The sequence below is a fragment of the mitochondrial genome of Eubalaena glacialis (assembly GCF_028564815.1).
Source record: "Eubalaena glacialis mitochondrion, complete genome".
NCBI lineage: Eukaryota > Metazoa > Chordata > Mammalia > Artiodactyla > Balaenidae > Eubalaena > Eubalaena glacialis.
This window is the reverse complement of record NC_037444.1, coordinates 1-16,314: the sequence shown is the minus strand read 5'-3', so window position 1 is coordinate 16,314 and position 16,314 is coordinate 1. Positions and strand designations below refer to the sequence as shown.

General features: G+C 41.3%; 13 protein-coding genes and 24 non-coding genes across 37 annotated transcripts, besides 2 other annotated features; 9 read left to right on the top strand and 28 right to left on the bottom strand. All coding sequences in view use genetic code 2, as the record gives it.

Moving 5' to 3' along the window:
* Positions 1–847: part of a sequence feature (control region) that runs on past the window's edge.
* On the top strand, positions 848–914 carry DDH28_mgt22. The gene has a single exon. It is a non-coding gene; the product is annotated as a tRNA-Pro (tRNA).
* Positions 914–985, bottom strand: DDH28_mgt21. Its single transcript has one exon. It is a non-coding gene; the product is annotated as a tRNA-Thr (tRNA).
* Positions 986–2,125, bottom strand: CYTB (cytochrome b). The gene has a single exon. The coding sequence runs from the start codon at positions 2,123–2,125 to the stop codon at positions 986–988; it is 1,140 nt and encodes a 379-aa protein (YP_009476264.1).
* Positions 2,126–2,129: 4 nt separating this feature from the next.
* On the top strand, positions 2,130–2,198 carry DDH28_mgt20. The gene has a single exon. It is a non-coding gene; the product is annotated as a tRNA-Glu (tRNA).
* Positions 2,199–2,726, top strand: ND6 (NADH dehydrogenase subunit 6). Its single transcript has one exon. The coding sequence runs from the start codon at positions 2,199–2,201 to the stop codon at positions 2,724–2,726; it is 528 nt and encodes a 175-aa protein (YP_009476263.1).
* Positions 2,710–4,530, bottom strand: ND5 (NADH dehydrogenase subunit 5). The gene has a single exon. The coding sequence runs from the start codon at positions 4,528–4,530 to the stop codon at positions 2,710–2,712; it is 1,821 nt and encodes a 606-aa protein (YP_009476262.1).
* On the bottom strand, positions 4,531–4,600 carry DDH28_mgt19. The gene has a single exon. It is a non-coding gene; the product is annotated as a tRNA-Leu (tRNA).
* A 1-nt stretch (position 4,601) lies between these two features.
* Positions 4,602–4,662, bottom strand: DDH28_mgt18. The gene has a single exon. It is a non-coding gene; the product is annotated as a tRNA-Ser (tRNA).
* DDH28_mgt17 lies at positions 4,663–4,731 on the bottom strand. Its single transcript has one exon. It is a non-coding gene; the product is annotated as a tRNA-His (tRNA).
* Positions 4,732–6,109, bottom strand: ND4 (NADH dehydrogenase subunit 4). The gene has a single exon. A coding segment is annotated over exon 1 (1,378 nt).
* ND4L (NADH dehydrogenase subunit 4L) lies at positions 6,103–6,399 on the bottom strand. Its single transcript has one exon. It carries the CDS (start codon positions 6,397–6,399, stop codon positions 6,103–6,105), a length of 297 nt encoding a protein of 98 aa, YP_009476260.1.
* DDH28_mgt16 lies at positions 6,400–6,468 on the bottom strand. The gene has a single exon. It is a non-coding gene; the product is annotated as a tRNA-Arg (tRNA).
* A 1-nt stretch (position 6,469) lies between these two features.
* On the bottom strand, positions 6,470–6,815 carry ND3 (NADH dehydrogenase subunit 3). The gene has a single exon. A coding segment is annotated over exon 1 (346 nt).
* Positions 6,816–6,884, bottom strand: DDH28_mgt15. The gene has a single exon. It is a non-coding gene; the product is annotated as a tRNA-Gly (tRNA).
* COX3 (cytochrome c oxidase subunit III) lies at positions 6,884–7,669 on the bottom strand. Its single transcript has one exon. The coding sequence runs from the start codon at positions 7,667–7,669 to the stop codon at positions 6,884–6,886; it is 786 nt and encodes a 261-aa protein (YP_009476258.1).
* Positions 7,669–8,349, bottom strand: ATP6 (ATP synthase F0 subunit 6). Its single transcript has one exon. It carries the CDS (start codon positions 8,347–8,349, stop codon positions 7,669–7,671), a length of 681 nt encoding a protein of 226 aa, YP_009476257.1.
* On the bottom strand, positions 8,319–8,510 carry ATP8 (ATP synthase F0 subunit 8). Its single transcript has one exon. It carries the CDS (start codon positions 8,508–8,510, stop codon positions 8,319–8,321), a length of 192 nt encoding a protein of 63 aa, YP_009476256.1.
* Position 8,511: 1 nt separating this feature from the next.
* Positions 8,512–8,578, bottom strand: DDH28_mgt14. The gene has a single exon. It is a non-coding gene; the product is annotated as a tRNA-Lys (tRNA).
* Positions 8,579–8,581: 3 nt separating this feature from the next.
* Positions 8,582–9,265, bottom strand: COX2 (cytochrome c oxidase subunit II). The gene has a single exon. The coding sequence runs from the start codon at positions 9,263–9,265 to the stop codon at positions 8,582–8,584; it is 684 nt and encodes a 227-aa protein (YP_009476255.1).
* On the bottom strand, positions 9,266–9,333 carry DDH28_mgt13. Its single transcript has one exon. It is a non-coding gene; the product is annotated as a tRNA-Asp (tRNA).
* A 5-nt stretch (positions 9,334–9,338) lies between these two features.
* DDH28_mgt12 lies at positions 9,339–9,409 on the top strand. The gene has a single exon. It is a non-coding gene; the product is annotated as a tRNA-Ser (tRNA).
* On the bottom strand, positions 9,405–10,955 carry COX1 (cytochrome c oxidase subunit I). Its single transcript has one exon. The coding sequence runs from the start codon at positions 10,953–10,955 to the stop codon at positions 9,405–9,407; it is 1,551 nt and encodes a 516-aa protein (YP_009476254.1).
* A 1-nt stretch (position 10,956) lies between these two features.
* DDH28_mgt11 lies at positions 10,957–11,023 on the top strand. Its single transcript has one exon. It is a non-coding gene; the product is annotated as a tRNA-Tyr (tRNA).
* Positions 11,024–11,091, top strand: DDH28_mgt10. Its single transcript has one exon. It is a non-coding gene; the product is annotated as a tRNA-Cys (tRNA).
* Positions 11,088–11,124: an origin of replication (origin of L-strand replication).
* DDH28_mgt09 lies at positions 11,124–11,197 on the top strand. The gene has a single exon. It is a non-coding gene; the product is annotated as a tRNA-Asn (tRNA).
* Position 11,198: 1 nt separating this feature from the next.
* DDH28_mgt08 lies at positions 11,199–11,267 on the top strand. Its single transcript has one exon. It is a non-coding gene; the product is annotated as a tRNA-Ala (tRNA).
* Positions 11,268–11,272: 5 nt separating this feature from the next.
* Positions 11,273–11,341, bottom strand: DDH28_mgt07. The gene has a single exon. It is a non-coding gene; the product is annotated as a tRNA-Trp (tRNA).
* Positions 11,340–12,383, bottom strand: ND2 (NADH dehydrogenase subunit 2). Its single transcript has one exon. It carries the CDS (start codon positions 12,381–12,383, stop codon positions 11,340–11,342), a length of 1,044 nt encoding a protein of 347 aa, YP_009476253.1.
* Positions 12,384–12,452, bottom strand: DDH28_mgt06. Its single transcript has one exon. It is a non-coding gene; the product is annotated as a tRNA-Met (tRNA).
* Position 12,453: 1 nt separating this feature from the next.
* Positions 12,454–12,526, top strand: DDH28_mgt05. Its single transcript has one exon. It is a non-coding gene; the product is annotated as a tRNA-Gln (tRNA).
* Positions 12,524–12,592, bottom strand: DDH28_mgt04. The gene has a single exon. It is a non-coding gene; the product is annotated as a tRNA-Ile (tRNA).
* ND1 (NADH dehydrogenase subunit 1) lies at positions 12,592–13,548 on the bottom strand. Its single transcript has one exon. It carries the CDS (start codon positions 13,546–13,548, stop codon positions 12,592–12,594), a length of 957 nt encoding a protein of 318 aa, YP_009476252.1.
* Positions 13,549–13,550: 2 nt separating this feature from the next.
* On the bottom strand, positions 13,551–13,625 carry DDH28_mgt03. Its single transcript has one exon. It is a non-coding gene; the product is annotated as a tRNA-Leu (tRNA).
* DDH28_mgr01 lies at positions 13,626–15,200 on the bottom strand. Its single transcript has one exon. It is a non-coding gene; the product is annotated as a 16S ribosomal RNA (ribosomal RNA).
* Positions 15,201–15,267, bottom strand: DDH28_mgt02. The gene has a single exon. It is a non-coding gene; the product is annotated as a tRNA-Val (tRNA).
* On the bottom strand, positions 15,268–16,240 carry DDH28_mgr02. The gene has a single exon. It is a non-coding gene; the product is annotated as a 12S ribosomal RNA (ribosomal RNA).
* Position 16,241: 1 nt separating this feature from the next.
* DDH28_mgt01 lies at positions 16,242–16,314 on the bottom strand. Its single transcript has one exon. It is a non-coding gene; the product is annotated as a tRNA-Phe (tRNA).

Sequence of the window (16,314 nt, the reverse complement as noted above, 5' to 3'; positions counted from 1 at the left end):
AAAATGGCTCGTGGATCTAGGGGGGAACCTGTCTAGGGGGGTGGTGAATATCTAAGCAGATCGTTAGTATTGTATGGAAGGAGGGGGGTTTGATCCCCTGAGAGATACAGTTTTTTGAGCCCGGGGGGAATAGTGGAGTACTATGTCCTGTAACCATTAATTTAATTGCACATGTTGGTTGTGCTAGTCAAATAACAAATACATCCAGGTCCAGCTACAATTTGCTTGATCGCGACAGGGCCCGTCCCACGGGCCGTAGCTGAGTCTATGCAGGCCCCCCCCAAAAAATAAAAAATACCAAATGTATGAAACCTCAGTTATGTGTGGGCATGGGCTGATTAGTAATTAACCCATCGAGATGTCTCATTTAAGGGGAACGAATGGGCGATTCTAAACTGACATGGCCCTGAAGTAAGAACCAGATGTCTTGTAAAGATCATTAAATAGCTACCCCCACGATTGATGGGCCCGGTGCGAGAAGAGGGATCCCTGCCGAGCGGGTTGCTGGTTTCACGCGGCATGCTGACCAAGCTCGTGATCTAATGGAGCGGCCATAAGATTCGGTTGACTTGAATTGATTTAAGAGCATGTACCATGCACGATCAATGATTATTATGTACGTATGTAAAATAAATAAAATTTAATACGAGCTTTAACTTCCCGTAGTGAAAATAATTGAATGCACGATTATACATAGCATGTATAGGTACAATTTATGAGTCAGGACCAATATTGGCCATGTGGTAGTGCATACATGCACGGGTTACATAATAATATGTAATAGGATAATTTATTTTTAATACTGACATAATACTGTGGTTTTGTGATGCTCTACAATATACTTTTTCAGGGAATAGTTTAAGTAGAATTTCAGCTTTGGGTGCTGATGGTGGAGTGTAGTACTTCTTCCTTGAGTCTTAGGGAGATGTGGTTTGTCTCCTTTTCCGGTTTACAAGGCCGGGGTATTTAATTATACTACAAAGACTCTTCATTTTATGAGTTTGTTTTCGATAAGACTAGCCGTTGGTATTAAAACTAGAATTAGGAGAAAGTAAAGGATGGATGCGAATTGGCCTACGATTATATAGGGGTGTTCCACGGGTTGGCCGCCGATTCATGTTAGGGTTAGTAGATCTGCGACTAATACTCAGAACAGGAATTGGCTGAAGGGTCGGAATATTATGCTTCGTTGTTTGGATGTATGGAGTATTGGGATGAAGGCTAGGATTAGGATTGAGAGTAATAGGGCTAGGACTCCGCCTAATTTGTTAGGAATTGATCGTAGGATTGCGTATGCGAATAGGAAATATCATTCTGGTTTAATATGTGCTGGGGTGCTGAGGGGGTTTGCTGGGGTGTAGTTATCGGGGTCTCCAAGCAGGTCAGGTGCAAATAGGGTTAGTATTAGTAGGGTTAGGATTAGTAGTAGGGCGCCTAGGATATCCTTGATTGTGTAATAGGGGTGGAATGGAATTTTATCTATATTAGATGGGATGCCTGTAGGATTGTTAGATCCTGTTTCGTGGAGAAATAGAAGGTGGACGATTGCTAATGCTAGGATGATGAAGGGAAGGATGAAGTGGAAGGCAAAGAAGCGTGTTAGTGTTGCTTTGTCTACGGAGAAACCACCTCAGATTCATTCGACTAAGGTATTACCGATGTATGGGATTGCTGATAGGAGATTGGTGATGACGGTTGCACCTCAGAATGATATTTGTCCTCAGGGCAGGACATAGCCCACGAACGCAGTGGCTATGACTGTGAATAGTAGGATTACTCCAATGTTTCATGTTTCTTGAAAGGCGTAGGAGCCGTAGTATAGGCCGCGTCCTATGTGGGCGTAGAGGCAAATGAAGAATATGGAGGCTCCGTTTGCATGTAGATATCGGATAATTCAACCGTAGTTTACGTCTCGACAGATGTGTGTGATTGATGAGAAGGCGGTTGTTGTGTCTGGTGTGTAGTGTATTGCTAGGAATAGGCCTGTTAGGATTTGTATAATTAGACAAAGGCCAAGTAGGGAGCCGAAGTTTCATCATGAAGAGATATTTGATGGGGTGGGGAGGTCGATGAAGGCGTCATTAATAATTTTTATTAGTGGGTGTGTTTTTCGGATGTTGGTCATTAGTGTTCTTGTAGTTGAATAACAACGATGATTTTTCATGTCATTAGTCATGGTTGGAGTCCATGTAAGAATAATGATAATATACATTGTTTTTATTTTAAGTATTCTTTTTGTAATTAGTTTTGTAGGGGTTTCTTCAAAGCCCTCACCTATTTATGGGGGTTTAGGGTTGATTGTGGGTGGTGGTGCTGGATGTGGAATTGTTTTAAATTTTGGTGGTTCGTTTTTAGGTTTAATGGTATTCTTGGTTTATTTGGGGGGAATATTAGTTGTATTTGGTTATACGACAGCTATGGCTACTGAACAGTATCCCGAGGTTTGGGTTTCTAACAAGGTTGTACTGGGAGCATTTATTTTAGGGTTAGTAGTAGAGCTTTTAGTTGTAGTTTACGTTTTAAAGAGTGGGGAGGCGAAGATTGTATTTGAGTTTGGTGGGCTGGGGGATTGGGTTGTTTGTGATGTAGGGGGTTCTGGGGTTTTTAGTGAGGAAGTCACAGGGATTGCGGCATTGTACAGTTATGGAACTTGATTAGTGGTTGTTACAGGTTGGTCCTTATTTATTAGTGTTGTAATTATTATAGAGATTACTCGGGGTAATTAAATAAGATTATGCTGAGGATGATGGTGATGAGGAAAGATAGGAAATAAAGCTTGATAAGGCCTTGTTGGTTTGAGGTTAGTGTGGAAGCTTTTAGTTGGATAAGGGCTGTGGTTTTTGGTAGAATGGTCTCTAATCAGGTTAGGTCTAGTAGGGAAGTTGCTAGTTTTTGGCTTATTAGCAAGTCAAGGTGAGGGGGCAGACGATGTATGATTGTGGGAAAGTATCCTAGTAAGGTGGAGAATTTGGAGAAGTTTGATGGGTATGTGTGTTTTAGGTTTTGTGTGTGGGTGTTAATTTCGAATGCGAGGATGAAGCCTAGGGTTGTTATTGCAAGGGCAGTCAGTTTTAGGTGTAGGGGCATGGTTATCAAGGGGGTGTTTATTGGAGGAATGCTGTTGGATAGGATGAAGCCGGCGAAAATGCTTCCGATTAGTAGGCGTTTGATGGGGTTGATTAATAGGGGATTATTTTCATTGATGGTTGTGGAGGGAGGGAAGCGGGGTTGTCCTAATAGCGTGAAGAAGATAATGCGAGTGCTATAGATAGCTGTGAGGGAGGTGGCGGTTAAGGTTAGTAGTAGGGCTCAGGCGTTGGTATACGACGAAGTGGCAGTTTCAATGATGGGGTCTTTGGAGTAGAATCCAGTGAGGAATGGTATTCCTGTTAGTGCAAGGCATCCGATGATGAGAGCAGTTGTGGTGAATGGGAGGGCCTTGAATAGTCCTCCCATCTTTCGAATGTCTTGTTCATTGTTCAGGTTATGGATGATGGAGCCAGAACATAAGAATAATATAGCCTTGAAGAAAGCGTGTGTGCAAATGTGTAGAAATGCTAGGTACGGTTGGTTGAGGCCGATTGTTACTATTATCAGGCCTAGTTGGCTGGAGGTGGAGAAAGCAATGATTTTTTTGATGTCATTTTGGGTGAGGGCGCAGATGGCTGTGAATAAGGTTGTGATAGCGCCTAAGCAGAGGGTTGTTGTTTGGATAAATTTATTATTTTCTATTAGAGGGTAGAAACGGACAAGTAGGAAAATTCCTGCTACAACTATTGTGCTTGAGTGGAGTAGGGCTGAAACTGGGGTGGGGCCTTCTATTGCTGATGGAAGTCAGGGGTGGAGTCCGAATTGGGCTGATTTTCCAGCTGCGGCTAGTACAAGTCCCATGAGTGGAAAGTTCGGGGAGTTTTGGTTAAGTATAAAAATTTGTTGTAGGTCTCATGTGTTTATGTTAGAGAGGAATCATGCTATTGATGCGAGAAGTCCGATGTCTCCAATGCGGTTGTATAGGATTGCTTGGAGGGCGGCTGTGTTTGCGTCTGTTCGTCCGAATCATCAGCCGATGAGTAGGAAGGATATGATTCCTACTCCTTCTCAACCGATGAAGAGCTGGAAGAGGTTGTTAGCTGTAACAAGGATTAATATAGTGATGAGGAAAAGGAGTAGGTATTTAAAGAATTGATTAATGTAGGGGTCGGAGTGCATATATCATATTGAGAATTCTATAATGGATCATGTGATGAATAATGATACTGGTATAAATATGAGTGAAAAGTAATCTATTTTGAAGCTGAGTGTTAGTTTGAGGGTTTGGATAGTAATTCAGTGTCAGTTTGAGATGAGTGCTTCTTGGTTGGTATGAAGGTATACTATTGCAGGGATTAGGCTGGTGATGAAGGCACAGAAGACGATGTTTTTTACATAAGACTGGTATTTGTTGTTTTTGTGGATGCTTGTGGTGGATATTACGATTGGGGTGGTTAGAATTAGTAGTGTGAGAAGGGCGAAGGAGGTAAATAGGTTTATTACTTTTATTTGGAGTTGCACCAATTTTTTGGTTCCTAAGACCAATGGATAACTACTATCCTGTAAAAGTTTGAAAAAGCCACAGCTGTTAGGTGTGGGAGCATGAGTTAGCAGTTCTTGCAATACTTTTTCGGTAAGTAAGAAGTTTTGGCCTTCTGTCATTAGTTTCACAAACTAATATTTTTCTTAAACTATACTTACAGTAAAGAGGGCCTAGGATGATTTTGGGGTTGAGTGATAGGAGTAGGAGGGGGATGATGTGTAGGGCCATTAGGGCATGTTCTCGTGTGAAGGAGGGAGTAATATTATTAATGTGATGTGTGTGCTTGCCGCGTTGTGTTATGATTAGTATATATAAGGAGTAGAGAGCGGTGATTACAATGTTTGTTCCTATTAGAAGGATGGTGGGGTTAGATCATGAGAAGGCTGATATGACCACGAATAGTTCTCCGATTAGGTTGATGGATGGGGGTAGAGCAAGGTTTGTTAAGCTTGCTAGTAGTCATCAGGTGGCTATCAGTGGTAGAAAAATTTGCAGGCCTCGGGCTAAGATTATGGTTCGGCTATGGATACGTTCATAGTTTGAGTTTGCTAGACAGAATAGTATAGAGGATGTGAGACCGTGAGCGATTATTAGGGCGGTAGCCCCTATGTAACTTCAGGGGGTTTGGATGAGGATGGCTGCAATGACAAGTGCTATGTGGCTGACTGAGGAGTATGCGATGAGTGATTTTAGGTCTGTTTGGCGTAAACAGATAGAGCTGGTTATAATTATTCCTCATAGGGAGAGCATGAGGAATGGGTAGGCTATGTGTTCTGTTAAGGGGTTAAGCATGGATGTGATTCGTAACATGCCGTAGCCTCCAAGTTTTAGTAATACGGCTGCAAGGACCATGGAACCTGCGATAGGGGCTTCTACGTGTGCTTTGGGTAGTCAAAGGTGTAGTCCGTAGAGGGGTATTTTTACTAGAAAGGCTATTATGCAAGCCAATCATAGGAAGATATTGGATCAGGAGGTGGACAGTGGTTGGGCTCAGTGTTGTAGTAGTAGAAAATTTAAGGATCCTGTTGTGTTTTGTAGGTAGATTAGTGCTACTAATAGTGGGAGGGATCCAACTAGTGTATAAAAAAGGAAATACAGTCCTGCATTGAGTCGTTCCGTTTGGTTACCTCAGCGGGTAATAATAATAAGGGTGGGGATTAGCGTAGCTTCGAATATAATGTAGAATAGAATTAGTTCGGTGGCGGTGAATGTTATGATTAGAAGGACTTGTAGTATAATTAGTATTGTAATGTAGAGTTTTTTTCGGACGGGTGGTTCTTTTAGGAGGTGAGATTGGCTTGCTATTAGTATTAGTGGAAGGAGTCATATTGTTAATATTAGAAGTGGGGTGGAAAGGGGGTCGGAGAAGAAAATTAGGGAGTAATTAAGGCTGTTATCATTGAGTTGGTTAAGGAGGAGTAGGCTTGTGAAGCTAATTAATAGACTGTAGGTTGTGGAGTTGATTCAGATTAAGTTATTTTTTGATAATCAGGTCAAGGGTATTAGTATGATTGTGGGGATGATAAATTTTAGCATTGGAGGAGGTTGAGGTTTTGTACGTAGTCGGTGCCATATGTGTTGGAGATTGTGACTAATAGGGCTAATCCGATAGCTGCTTCACAGGCTGCGAATACTAGGAGGATAATGGGTATTATGTTGGCCAAGGTAAAGTGGGAGTTTAGAATTGTAAGGGCTGCTAGGACGAAAAGTGATAATATTATACCTTCTAGGCAGAGTAGTGCGGACATTAGATGGGATCGATACATCAGTAGGCCCACGAGGGACATGCTAAAGGCTATAATGATATTTATATGGATTAAGGTCACTTGGTAGTTGTGAGTTTAATCACAGTTTAGTGGGTCGAAATCACTTGTTTTGTTTTAAACTAAATACCATATTCGGCTCATTCTAGGCCCTCTTGAGTTCATTCGTAGGCTAGGCTGGCTGCTAGTAGGGAGATTAGGAATAGGGCTATGGTGAGTATTGTATTTAGATTATTTGTTTGGATTGCTCAGGGGAGGGGAAGTAGAAGGGCGATCTCCAGATCGAAGAGGAGGAACGTGATAGCTACTAGGAAAAATTTTATGGAAAAAGGTAGGCGGGCTGATCCTATAGGATCAAATCCACATTCATAGGGGCTCGTTTTTTCTGCATATGCATTTAGTTGGGGTAGTCAGAAAGCGATAAATACGAGTAGTAGGGCCAGTGTTGTGTTTGTTAGTAGTGTTAATAGGAGGTTTATTGTTCTTTTTCGGAGTATACCGAAACTAACTGATTGGAAGTCAGTTGTACTTATTAATACTAAAAGAGCTAGGAGCCTCATCAATAGATAGATACATAAAGAAATAATCATACGACGTCTACAAAATGTCAATATCAAGCAGCGGCTTCGAAGCCAAAATGGTGGTTTGATGTAAAGTGGAATTTTATTTGACGTAGGAAGCAAACAATGAGGAAGGTAGATCCGATAATTACGTGTAATCCATGAAAGCCCGTGGCTACGAAGAATGTGGATCCGTAGATTCCGTCTGAAATTGTGAAAGGGGCTTCGTAGTATTCTGATGCTTGTAGTAGGGTGAAATAGAGACCTAGTGTAATTGTGATGAAGAGCGCTTGAAGTATGTGTTTACGGTTTCCTTCTATTAGACTGTGGTGAGCTCAGGTAATGGATACGCCAGAGGCCAACAGCACAGAGGTGTTGAGAAGGGGAACTTCTAGGGGATTTAAGGGGTGGATGCCTGTTGGTGGTCAACATCCACCTAGTTCTGGAGTGGGAGCGAGGCTTGAGTGGTAGAAGGCTCAGAAGAAGCCTGTGAAGAATAAGACTTCTGAGATGATAAATAGGATTATTCCATATCGAAGTCCTTTTTGGACGGTTGGTGTGTGATGGCCTTGGAATGTGCTTTCTCGGATAATGTCTCGTCATCATTGGTATATTGTTAAGATATTTGTTAGTAAGCCTAAAGTTAGCAGGATTATTGAGTTGAAATGGAATCACATAATTAGGCCTGATGTTATAAGAAGTGCTGATAGAGCTCCAGTGAGGGGTCAAGGACTGGGGTTTACTATGTGATATGAGTGGGTCTGGTGGGTCATTATGTGTTATCATGAAGGTATAGGCTTACTAGGAGGGTGAATACGTAGGCTTGGATTAAGGCGACAGCGAATTCAAGGATGGTCAATAGAGTGAGAATAATAAAGGTGATAAGGGTTGTAAGTAGGCTGATATTTATTAGTGCAAGGGTTGCTTCTCCAATTAAATGTATTAGTAGGTGACCTGCTGTAATGTTGGCAGTTAGTCGTACGGCCAGTGCTACTGGTTGAATAAATAGGCTGATAGTTTCGATAATTACTAGCATAGGAATAAGAAAGGTGGGTGTGCCTTGTGGTAGTAGGTGTGCTAAGGATATTTTTGTTTTGTTGCGAAATCCAGTAAAAACAGTGCCAGCCCATAGGGGGATGGCTATTCCTACATTTATTGAGAGTTGTGTGGTGGGTGTGAATGAGTGGGGTAATATTCCAAGAAGATTGGTGGAGGCAATAAATAGGAATAATGAAATAAGTATTAGAGATCAGGTTTGTCCTTTAGGGCTGTGCGCACTTATTAGTTGTTTTGATGTTAGTTTAGTTAATCATTGTTGGATGGAGATTGTGCGGTTGTTGATTAGTCGGTTTGGTGTTGGGAATAAAATGGATGGGAGGATAATAATTAGGGTGGTGATAGGAATACCTACTATAACTGGGGTTATGAAAGGGGCAAATAGATTTTCGTTCATGTGGTGTCTCAAGGGGTTTGTTGTTTTTGTGTTTTGGTTAGTACTAATTTGGGGTTGGGGGAGTGGGAGTGTTTTGAAATTTTTAGTTGAAGTAGTACAAATAGGGTTAGGAGTATAGATAGGATAGTGAGGAGTCATGTTGATGTATCTAGTTGTGGCATACCATTAAGGGGAGTTTGGGCTCTCAATCTTTAACTTAAAAGGTTAACGCTAGTTTAGCTTCTTAATGATGTTATAGTATTGATGTAGATCATTTTTCAAAGTTTTCTAGGGGTACTAATTCCAGGACAATTGGTATAAAACTGTGATTTGAGCCACAAATTTCTGAACATTGTCCGTAGAATAGGCCAGGTCGTGTTGATATTAAGGTTGTTTGGTTTAGGCGTCCTGGGATTGCATCTGTTTTTAAGCCCAGGGAAGGTACGGCCCATGAGTGTAGTACGTCTTCTGAGGAGACTAATATTCGGATTGTTATTTCTATGGGTAGGACTACTCGGTTATCTACTTCTAGTAGTCGTAATTCTCCTGGTTTTAGGTCTGATGTTGGGATTATGTAGGAGTCGAAGTTTAGGTCTTCGTAGTCAGTATACTCGTAGCTTCAATATCATTGGTGACCTATTGTTTTTACGGTGAGGGAGGGGTTATTAACTTCATCTATTATGTAAAGGATTCGTAGAGAGGGCAAGGCAATTAAGATTAGGATGATGGCTGGAAGGATAGTTCAGATAGTTTCTACTTCTTGGGCATCTATGGTGCTGGTATGTGTTAACTTAGTTGTGAGTATTAGGGTAATGATGTAGAGAACTAAGGAGCTAATTAAGAAAACAATTATTAATGTGTGATCATGGAAATGTAGAAGTTCTTCTATGATAGGTGATGTTGCATCTTGGAAGCCTAGTTGGAGAGGATATGCCATAGAGATATACAGGATTTTCACTTGTAACTTAACTTTGACAAAGTTATATAAGATTTTACTAATATCTCATCTATAAAGAAAGACATAGTGGTTATGATGTTGGCTTGAAACCAATGGGAGAGGGTTCGATTCCTTCCTTTCTTGATCATTTTGGGTTGATGTATGCGGGTTCTTCGAATGTGTGGTATGGTGGAGGACATCCGTTTAATCATTCAAGGTTAGTAGAGGTGAGGTCTACTGCTAGTACTTCTCGTTTGGATGCGAATGCTTCTCAGATGATGAAAATTATTAGTATAACTGCTGTTAATGAGATGAATGAGCCTATTGATGAGATAGTATTTCATATTGTGTAGGCGTCTGGATAGTCGGAGTATCGTCGAGGTATGCCGGATAGACCTAAGAAGTGTTGTGGGAAGAATGTTAGGTTTACGCCTACGAATATGATTATAAAGTGAATTTTTGTTCATGTTGAGTTAAGCGTGTACCCTGAGAATAGCGGGAATCAGTGGACAAAGCCTCCTATAATGGCGAAGACGGCCCCTATTGAAAGTACATAGTGGAAATGGGCAACTACGTAGTAGGTATCGTGTAGGACAATGTCTAATGATGAGTTGGCCAGGACGATGCCTGTTAGACCACCTACTGTGAAAAGGAAGATGAAGCCTAGGGCTCATATTAGGGCAGGAGATCATTTAATGTTGCCTCCGTGGAGTGTTGCTAATCAACTGAAGACTTTTACCCCTGTAGGGATGGCGATGATTATAGTGGCTGATGTGAAGTATGCTCGTGTGTCAACGTCTATTCCTACTGTGAATATGTGGTGCGCCCATACGATGAAGCCTAAGAATCCGATAGATACCATAGCTCAGACTATTCCTATATAGCCGAAAGGTTCTTTTTTTCCTGAGTAATAAGTCACAATGTGTGAAATTATTCCGAACCCAGGGAGGATTAAGATATACACTTCAGGGTGACCAAAAAATCAGAATAGGTGTTGATACAGGATTGGGTCTCCTCCGCCTGCAGGGTCGAAGAAAGTTGTATTTAGGTTTCGGTCAGTCAATAGCATGGTGATTCCAGCTGCTAGGACAGGTAGTGATAGTAGGAGCAGCACTGCTGTGACTAGGACTGATCATACGAAAAGAGGTGTTTGGTATTGGGTTATGGCAGGTGGTTTTATGTTAATAATAGTTGTGATAAAGTTAATGGCTCCGAGGATAGAGGATACGCCAGCTAGGTGTAGAGAGAAAATGGTAAGGTCGACTGAAGCTCCTGCATGTGCTAGGTTTCCGGCTAGAGGGGGATATACAGTTCAGCCTGTGCCTGCACCGGCTTCGACCATTGAGGATGCTATTAGCAGTAGGAAAGAAGGAGGGAGTAGTCAGAAGCTTATATTATTTATACGGGGGAAAGCCATGTCAGGTGCTCCAATTATTAAGGGAACTAGTCAGTTTCCAAATCCACCGATTATAATGGGTATTACTATGAAGAAGATTATTACAAAGGCGTGGGCTGTTACTAATACGTTGTAGACTTGATCGTCTCCGATTAGTGTGCCAGGCTGACCTAGTTCAGCGCGAATTAATAAGCTTAGGCCAGTGCCTACTATTCCTGCTCAGGCGCCAAATAATAAATATAAGGTGCCAATGTCTTTGTGGTTGGTTGAGAATAGTCAGCGGTTTATGAACATAGGTAAAATGGCCGAGTAGGCATTAGACTGTAAATCTAAAGACAGAGGTTGAAGTCCTCTTTTTACCAAGTCCTGTGGTGAATAGTCATTTTGAATTGCAAATTCAAGGAAGCAGCTTCAAATCCTGCCGGGGCTTCTCCCGCCTTTTTTTTCTCGCGGCGGGAGAAGTAGATTGAAGCCAGTTGATTAGGGTATTTAGCTGTTAACTAAAAGTTCGTGGGAGATGTATCCCTCCAATCTAGTGAGGATTTAGCTTAATTAAAGTGTTTGATTTGCATTCAATTGATGTAAGATATAGTCTTGCAGTCCTTATTAGGCAGGAGTTAAGTAAATTATACTTGCTTAGGGCTTTGAAGGCTCTTGGTCTAGTTTTAACCTAAACTCCTACAGTAGGGTTGAGAGTATTGGTGTGAGGGGTAGTAGTATTGTGGATATTACGATTGCTGTTGGTAGGAGAATGGTTTGTTTTGTGGAGTCGAATTGTCATTTTATTTTTATATTATTTATGGAAGGAAATAGTGTTAGTGCTGTGGAGTAGGTGAGGCGTATGTAGAAGTATAGGTTAAGTAGTGCTGTGATGGCCATGAATGTTGGCATAATAAGGATTTCGTTTTTTGTTAGTTCTTGGATGATCATTCACTTGGGCATAAATCCTGATAGTGGTGGGAGTCCTCCTATTGAGAGTAGGGTAAGTATGGTAAGGGTAGTGATAACGGGTATTTTGTTTCATGTTTGGGATAGTGATAGTGTGGTGGTGGTTGAGTTTTGGATAAATAATATGAATATGGTGAAGGTTATTGTAATGTAAATCAACAAGTTTAATAGTGTTAGGGTTGGACTGTATAGTAGAATGGTTGTTATCCATCCTATGTGGGCGATTGATGAGTAGGCTATGATTTTTCGAAGTTGTGTTTGGTTTAGTCCACCTCAGCCCCCAATTAAAATGGAGAGTAAGGATATGGTTAGTATTAGGTGTAAATTAATTGATGGTGAGATTTGGTATAGGATTGACAGAGGTGCGAGCTTTTGTCATGTTAATAGGATTAGGCCTGTGACTAGGGGGATGCCTTGTGTTACTTCTGGGACTCAGAAGTGGAAAGGAGCTAGTCCTAGTTTGATAGCTAGGGCTACAGTTATGAGTGTGGATGCTGTTGGGTTGAATAGTTTTGTGACGGTTCATTGGCCGGAGTATATTAAGTTAATAATGATTGCTATTATGAGCAGTGCGGAGGCAGTGGCTTGTGTTAGAAGATATTTAGTGGAGGCTTCTGTGGCTCGGGGACTAGGGTTTTTTATTATAATAGGGATGAAGGCTATTATGTTTATTTCAAAGCCGATTCAGGCTAGTAGTCAGTGAGAGCTGGTAATTACTATTATTGTACTCAGGATAAGGGTTGTTAGGAGAATAATAAGGATTGATGGGTTTATTAGTATGGGAAGGATATGAACCAACATTTTCGGGGTATGGGCCCGATAGCTTGTTTAGCTGACCTTACTGTAGATTGTAGTGTAACATGGTAGCACGAAGAACTTTGAATTCTTAAGGGTAGGTTCAATTCCTATTATTCTAGAAATAAGAGGGTTTAAACCTCTATTATTTACTCTATCAAAGTAACTCTTTTGTCAGACATATTTCTTACGTTTGAGGGGGGATGCTTGCAGTTATAATTGGTAGTGAGATGTGTCATATGCAGAGGGCTAGTGTCAGGGGAAGGAAACTTTTTCAGAGTAAATGTATTAGTTGGTCGTATCGGAATCGGGGGTAGGATGCTCGGATTCATAGGAAGGATATTGTGAGAAGTAGTGTTTTGATAATGAGGTTTGTTGTATATAGTTCTGGAGTGTGAGGGTCGTGGAATGTTCCTAGGAATAGGATAGCTGTGAATATATTTATTATAATGATGTTGGCGTATTCTGCTAGGAAGAATAGAGCAAAAGGGCCTGCTGCGTATTCTACGTTGAAGCCGGATACGAGTTCTGATTCTCCTTCTGTTAGGTCGAAGGGGGCTCGGTTAGTTTCTGCCAAGGTAGAGATGAATCATATTATGGCTAGGGGTCAGGTTGGGAAGATTAGTCATAGATGTTCTTGTGTTGTGGCTAGTGTTGATAGGGTGAAGGAACCGTTTATTAGGAGTACAGATAGGAGGATAATGGCTAATGTTACTTCATATGAAATTGTTTGTGCTACTGCTCGTAAGGCTCCAATTAGTGCGTACTTCGAGTTGGAGGCTCAGCCGGATCATAGGATGGAGTAGACGGCTAGGCTGGATATTGCTAATATAAATAATACTCCTAGGTTTATATTGATGAGGGGGTAAGGCATGGGTAAGGGGCTTCACATGGTGAGGGCTAGGGTCAGGGCTAGTACGGGTGCAATAATGAACATGGTAGTGGAGGATGTGGCTGGTCGTAGGGGTTCTTTGGTGAATAGTTTGATTGCATCAGCGAATGGTTGGAGCAGGCCATGTGGGCCTACGATGTTTGGTCCTTTTCGGAATTGCATGTAGCCTAGGATTTTGCGTTCTACTAGTGTTAGGAATGCTACGGCCAGGAGGATGGGGAGGATAAGTGTTAGGATGTTAATTATAAACATTTTGTTGGGGAGAGGATTTGAACCTCTGGGTGTAAAAGTTTAAGTTTTATGCAATTACCGAACTCTGCCACCTCAACAAGGCCCTGGTCTTGGGCAGGTTTGTTTGCGCTTAATTATTAAGTTAAGACTGGATCATTAATTATTTGAAGGCGCTTGTTTGAAGTTGGCCTTATTTCTCTTGTCCTTTCGTACTGGGAGAAATGCGTAATAGATAGAAACCGACCTGGATTGCTCCGGTCTGAACTCAGATCACGTAGGACTTTAATCGTTGAACAAACGAACCCTTAATAGCGGCTGCACCATTAGGATGTCCTGATCCAACATCGAGGTCGTAAACCCTATTGTCGATATGGACTCTAGAATAGGATTGCGCTGTTATCCCTAGGGTAACTTGTTCCGTTGATCAAAAGATTGGATCAATAAGTGATACTATGCTTTGGCTGGTGGGCCTAGGCTTTAATCACTCGGAGGGTTTTTTGTGCTCCGAGGTCACCCCAACCGAAATTGTCAGCCCATGTAAAGTTTTGCTATCCCTTGGTGGTTTAAGGTTGTGATTTTTGGGTTGATTAATTGAAGCTCCATAGGGTCTTCTCGTCTTATTTTATTATCCCCGCCTCTTCACGGGGAGGTCAATTTCACTGATTAAAAGTAAGAGACAGTAAAACCCTCGTGTGGCCATTCATACAAGTCCTTAATTAGAGAACAAGTGATTATGCTACCTTTGCACGGTCAGGATACCGCGGCCGTTTAACTGTTGTCACCGGGCAGGCAGTGCCTCTAATACTGGTTATGCTAGAGGTGATGTTTTTGGTAAACAGGCGGGGTTTGTGTTTGCCGAGTTCCTTTTACTTTTTTTAATCTTTCCTTAATGCACGCCTGTGTTGGGTTAACAGTGCTTAAATAAATGGTTTAGTGTTGGGTTTTATTTATTTGCTGTTAATTATCAGTGTACTATCAGTTACTGATGTAAGCTTGTGCAAGGAGAAAAATTTCTTGTTACTCATGTTAACAGTATTGCTTCTATATTTGTATAGATTAGTCCAGTAATTAGGTTAGGAGTTGATTTGTTTAATGTTGGGATTAAAACATTGTTTTGTTGTTGAGCTTGAACGCTTTCTTAATTGATGGCTGCTTTTAAGCCAACTATGGTGTATGTTTGTTTTACTCTCTAGTCAAGGTTGTACCCATTTCTAAAAAGCTGTACCTTTTTAGACTAACAATTAAATATACGTTGAGGCTTGGCATGGCTTATTAGTATTATTTAACGTTGAACTGAGATTCTTTTCATGGACAACCAGCTATCACCAGGCTCGTTAGGCTTTTCACCTCTACTTATAAGTCTTCTCACTATTTTGCCACATAGATGAGTTCGTTCTAAATACTGCTCGTAAGTAGCTCGTCTGGTTTCGGGTAATTTAACTTAAGGTCTCTTTGCTAAGTTATTACTAGTTAAGTCATTATGCAAAAGGTACAAGGGGTAAGCTTTGCTTTTTATTACTTTTAGGTTTTCTTTCATCTTTCCCTTACGGTACTATCTCTATAGCGCCACTGGTAATTAAATTTCTATCTCCTATACTTTAAAGTGTATGGTGAATGTTTTATTTGATTGGTTTGTAGTAGTAGAAGTGGGGAGGGTGTGGGCTAGAACTGGTTCAAGATATACACAGAGTGTGGAATCTTCTAGGTGTAAACTAGATGCTTTGTTTAAGCTATATCTTGGTTTGTCCAAGCACACCTTCCGGTATGCTTACCTTGTTACGACTTGTCTCCTCTCGTATGATTGCTTAGCGGGGGTTAACGAACTGGGGCTTTGCTAGGGTACTTGAGGAGGGTGACGGGCGGTGTGTGCGTGCTCCATGGCCTTATTCAATCAAGCACTCTGCTCTTGATTTACTGCTAAATCCTCCTTTGGTTTTTAAGTTTCATAAAAACTTTCGTGTGAGTATAAGGAATGTTCTTAATATAGAAAATGTAGCCCATTTCTTCCCAACCCATAGGTTACACCTTGACCTAACGTTTTTATGTGGGATGTTTATGCTTACTTTCGTTCCCTTTGGGGTTTGCTGAAGATGGCGGTATATAGACTGTAGTAGCAAGGGTTGGTGAGGTTGATCGGGGTTTATCGTTTATAGAACAGGCTCCTCTAGGGGGGTATGAAGCACCGCCAAGTCCTTTGAGTTTTAGGCTGTTGCTAGTAGTACTCTGGCGAGTAGTCTTGTTTCGCGACTATTGGAGTTTATGGCTAAGCATAGTGGGGTATCTAATCCCAGTTTGGATCTTAGCTGTCGTGTAATCAGATTATATTAAAGTCACTTTCGTAGTTTGGCTTAGTTTTAATTAGGGCTTTTTACAGCTTAATTAAGGCTTGACTTTATTTTATGTAACTCCTTAACACTCTTTACGCCGTATTCCTATTAATTTGGGTTAATCGTATGACCGCGGTGGCTGGCACGAAGTTTACCAACCCTTGTAAACATGACTTAGTCAAACTTTCGTTCATGGCTTAATTTTTATCACTGCTGTGTCCCGTGGGGGTGTGGCTAAGCGAGGCGTCGTAAGCTGCTATTGTTAGCGTGCTTGATACCCACTCCTTTTGATCCTTGATGATTTAGAGGGTGTTCTCACCGGGGTGTAGATGCTTGCATGTGTAAGTCTGTTTAGAACTAATAGAAAGGCTGGGACCAAACCTTTAATGTCAATGGGGTTAGTTAAGTCCATCTAGACATTTTCAGTGTCTTGCTTTACAAATATTTAAGCTACATTAAC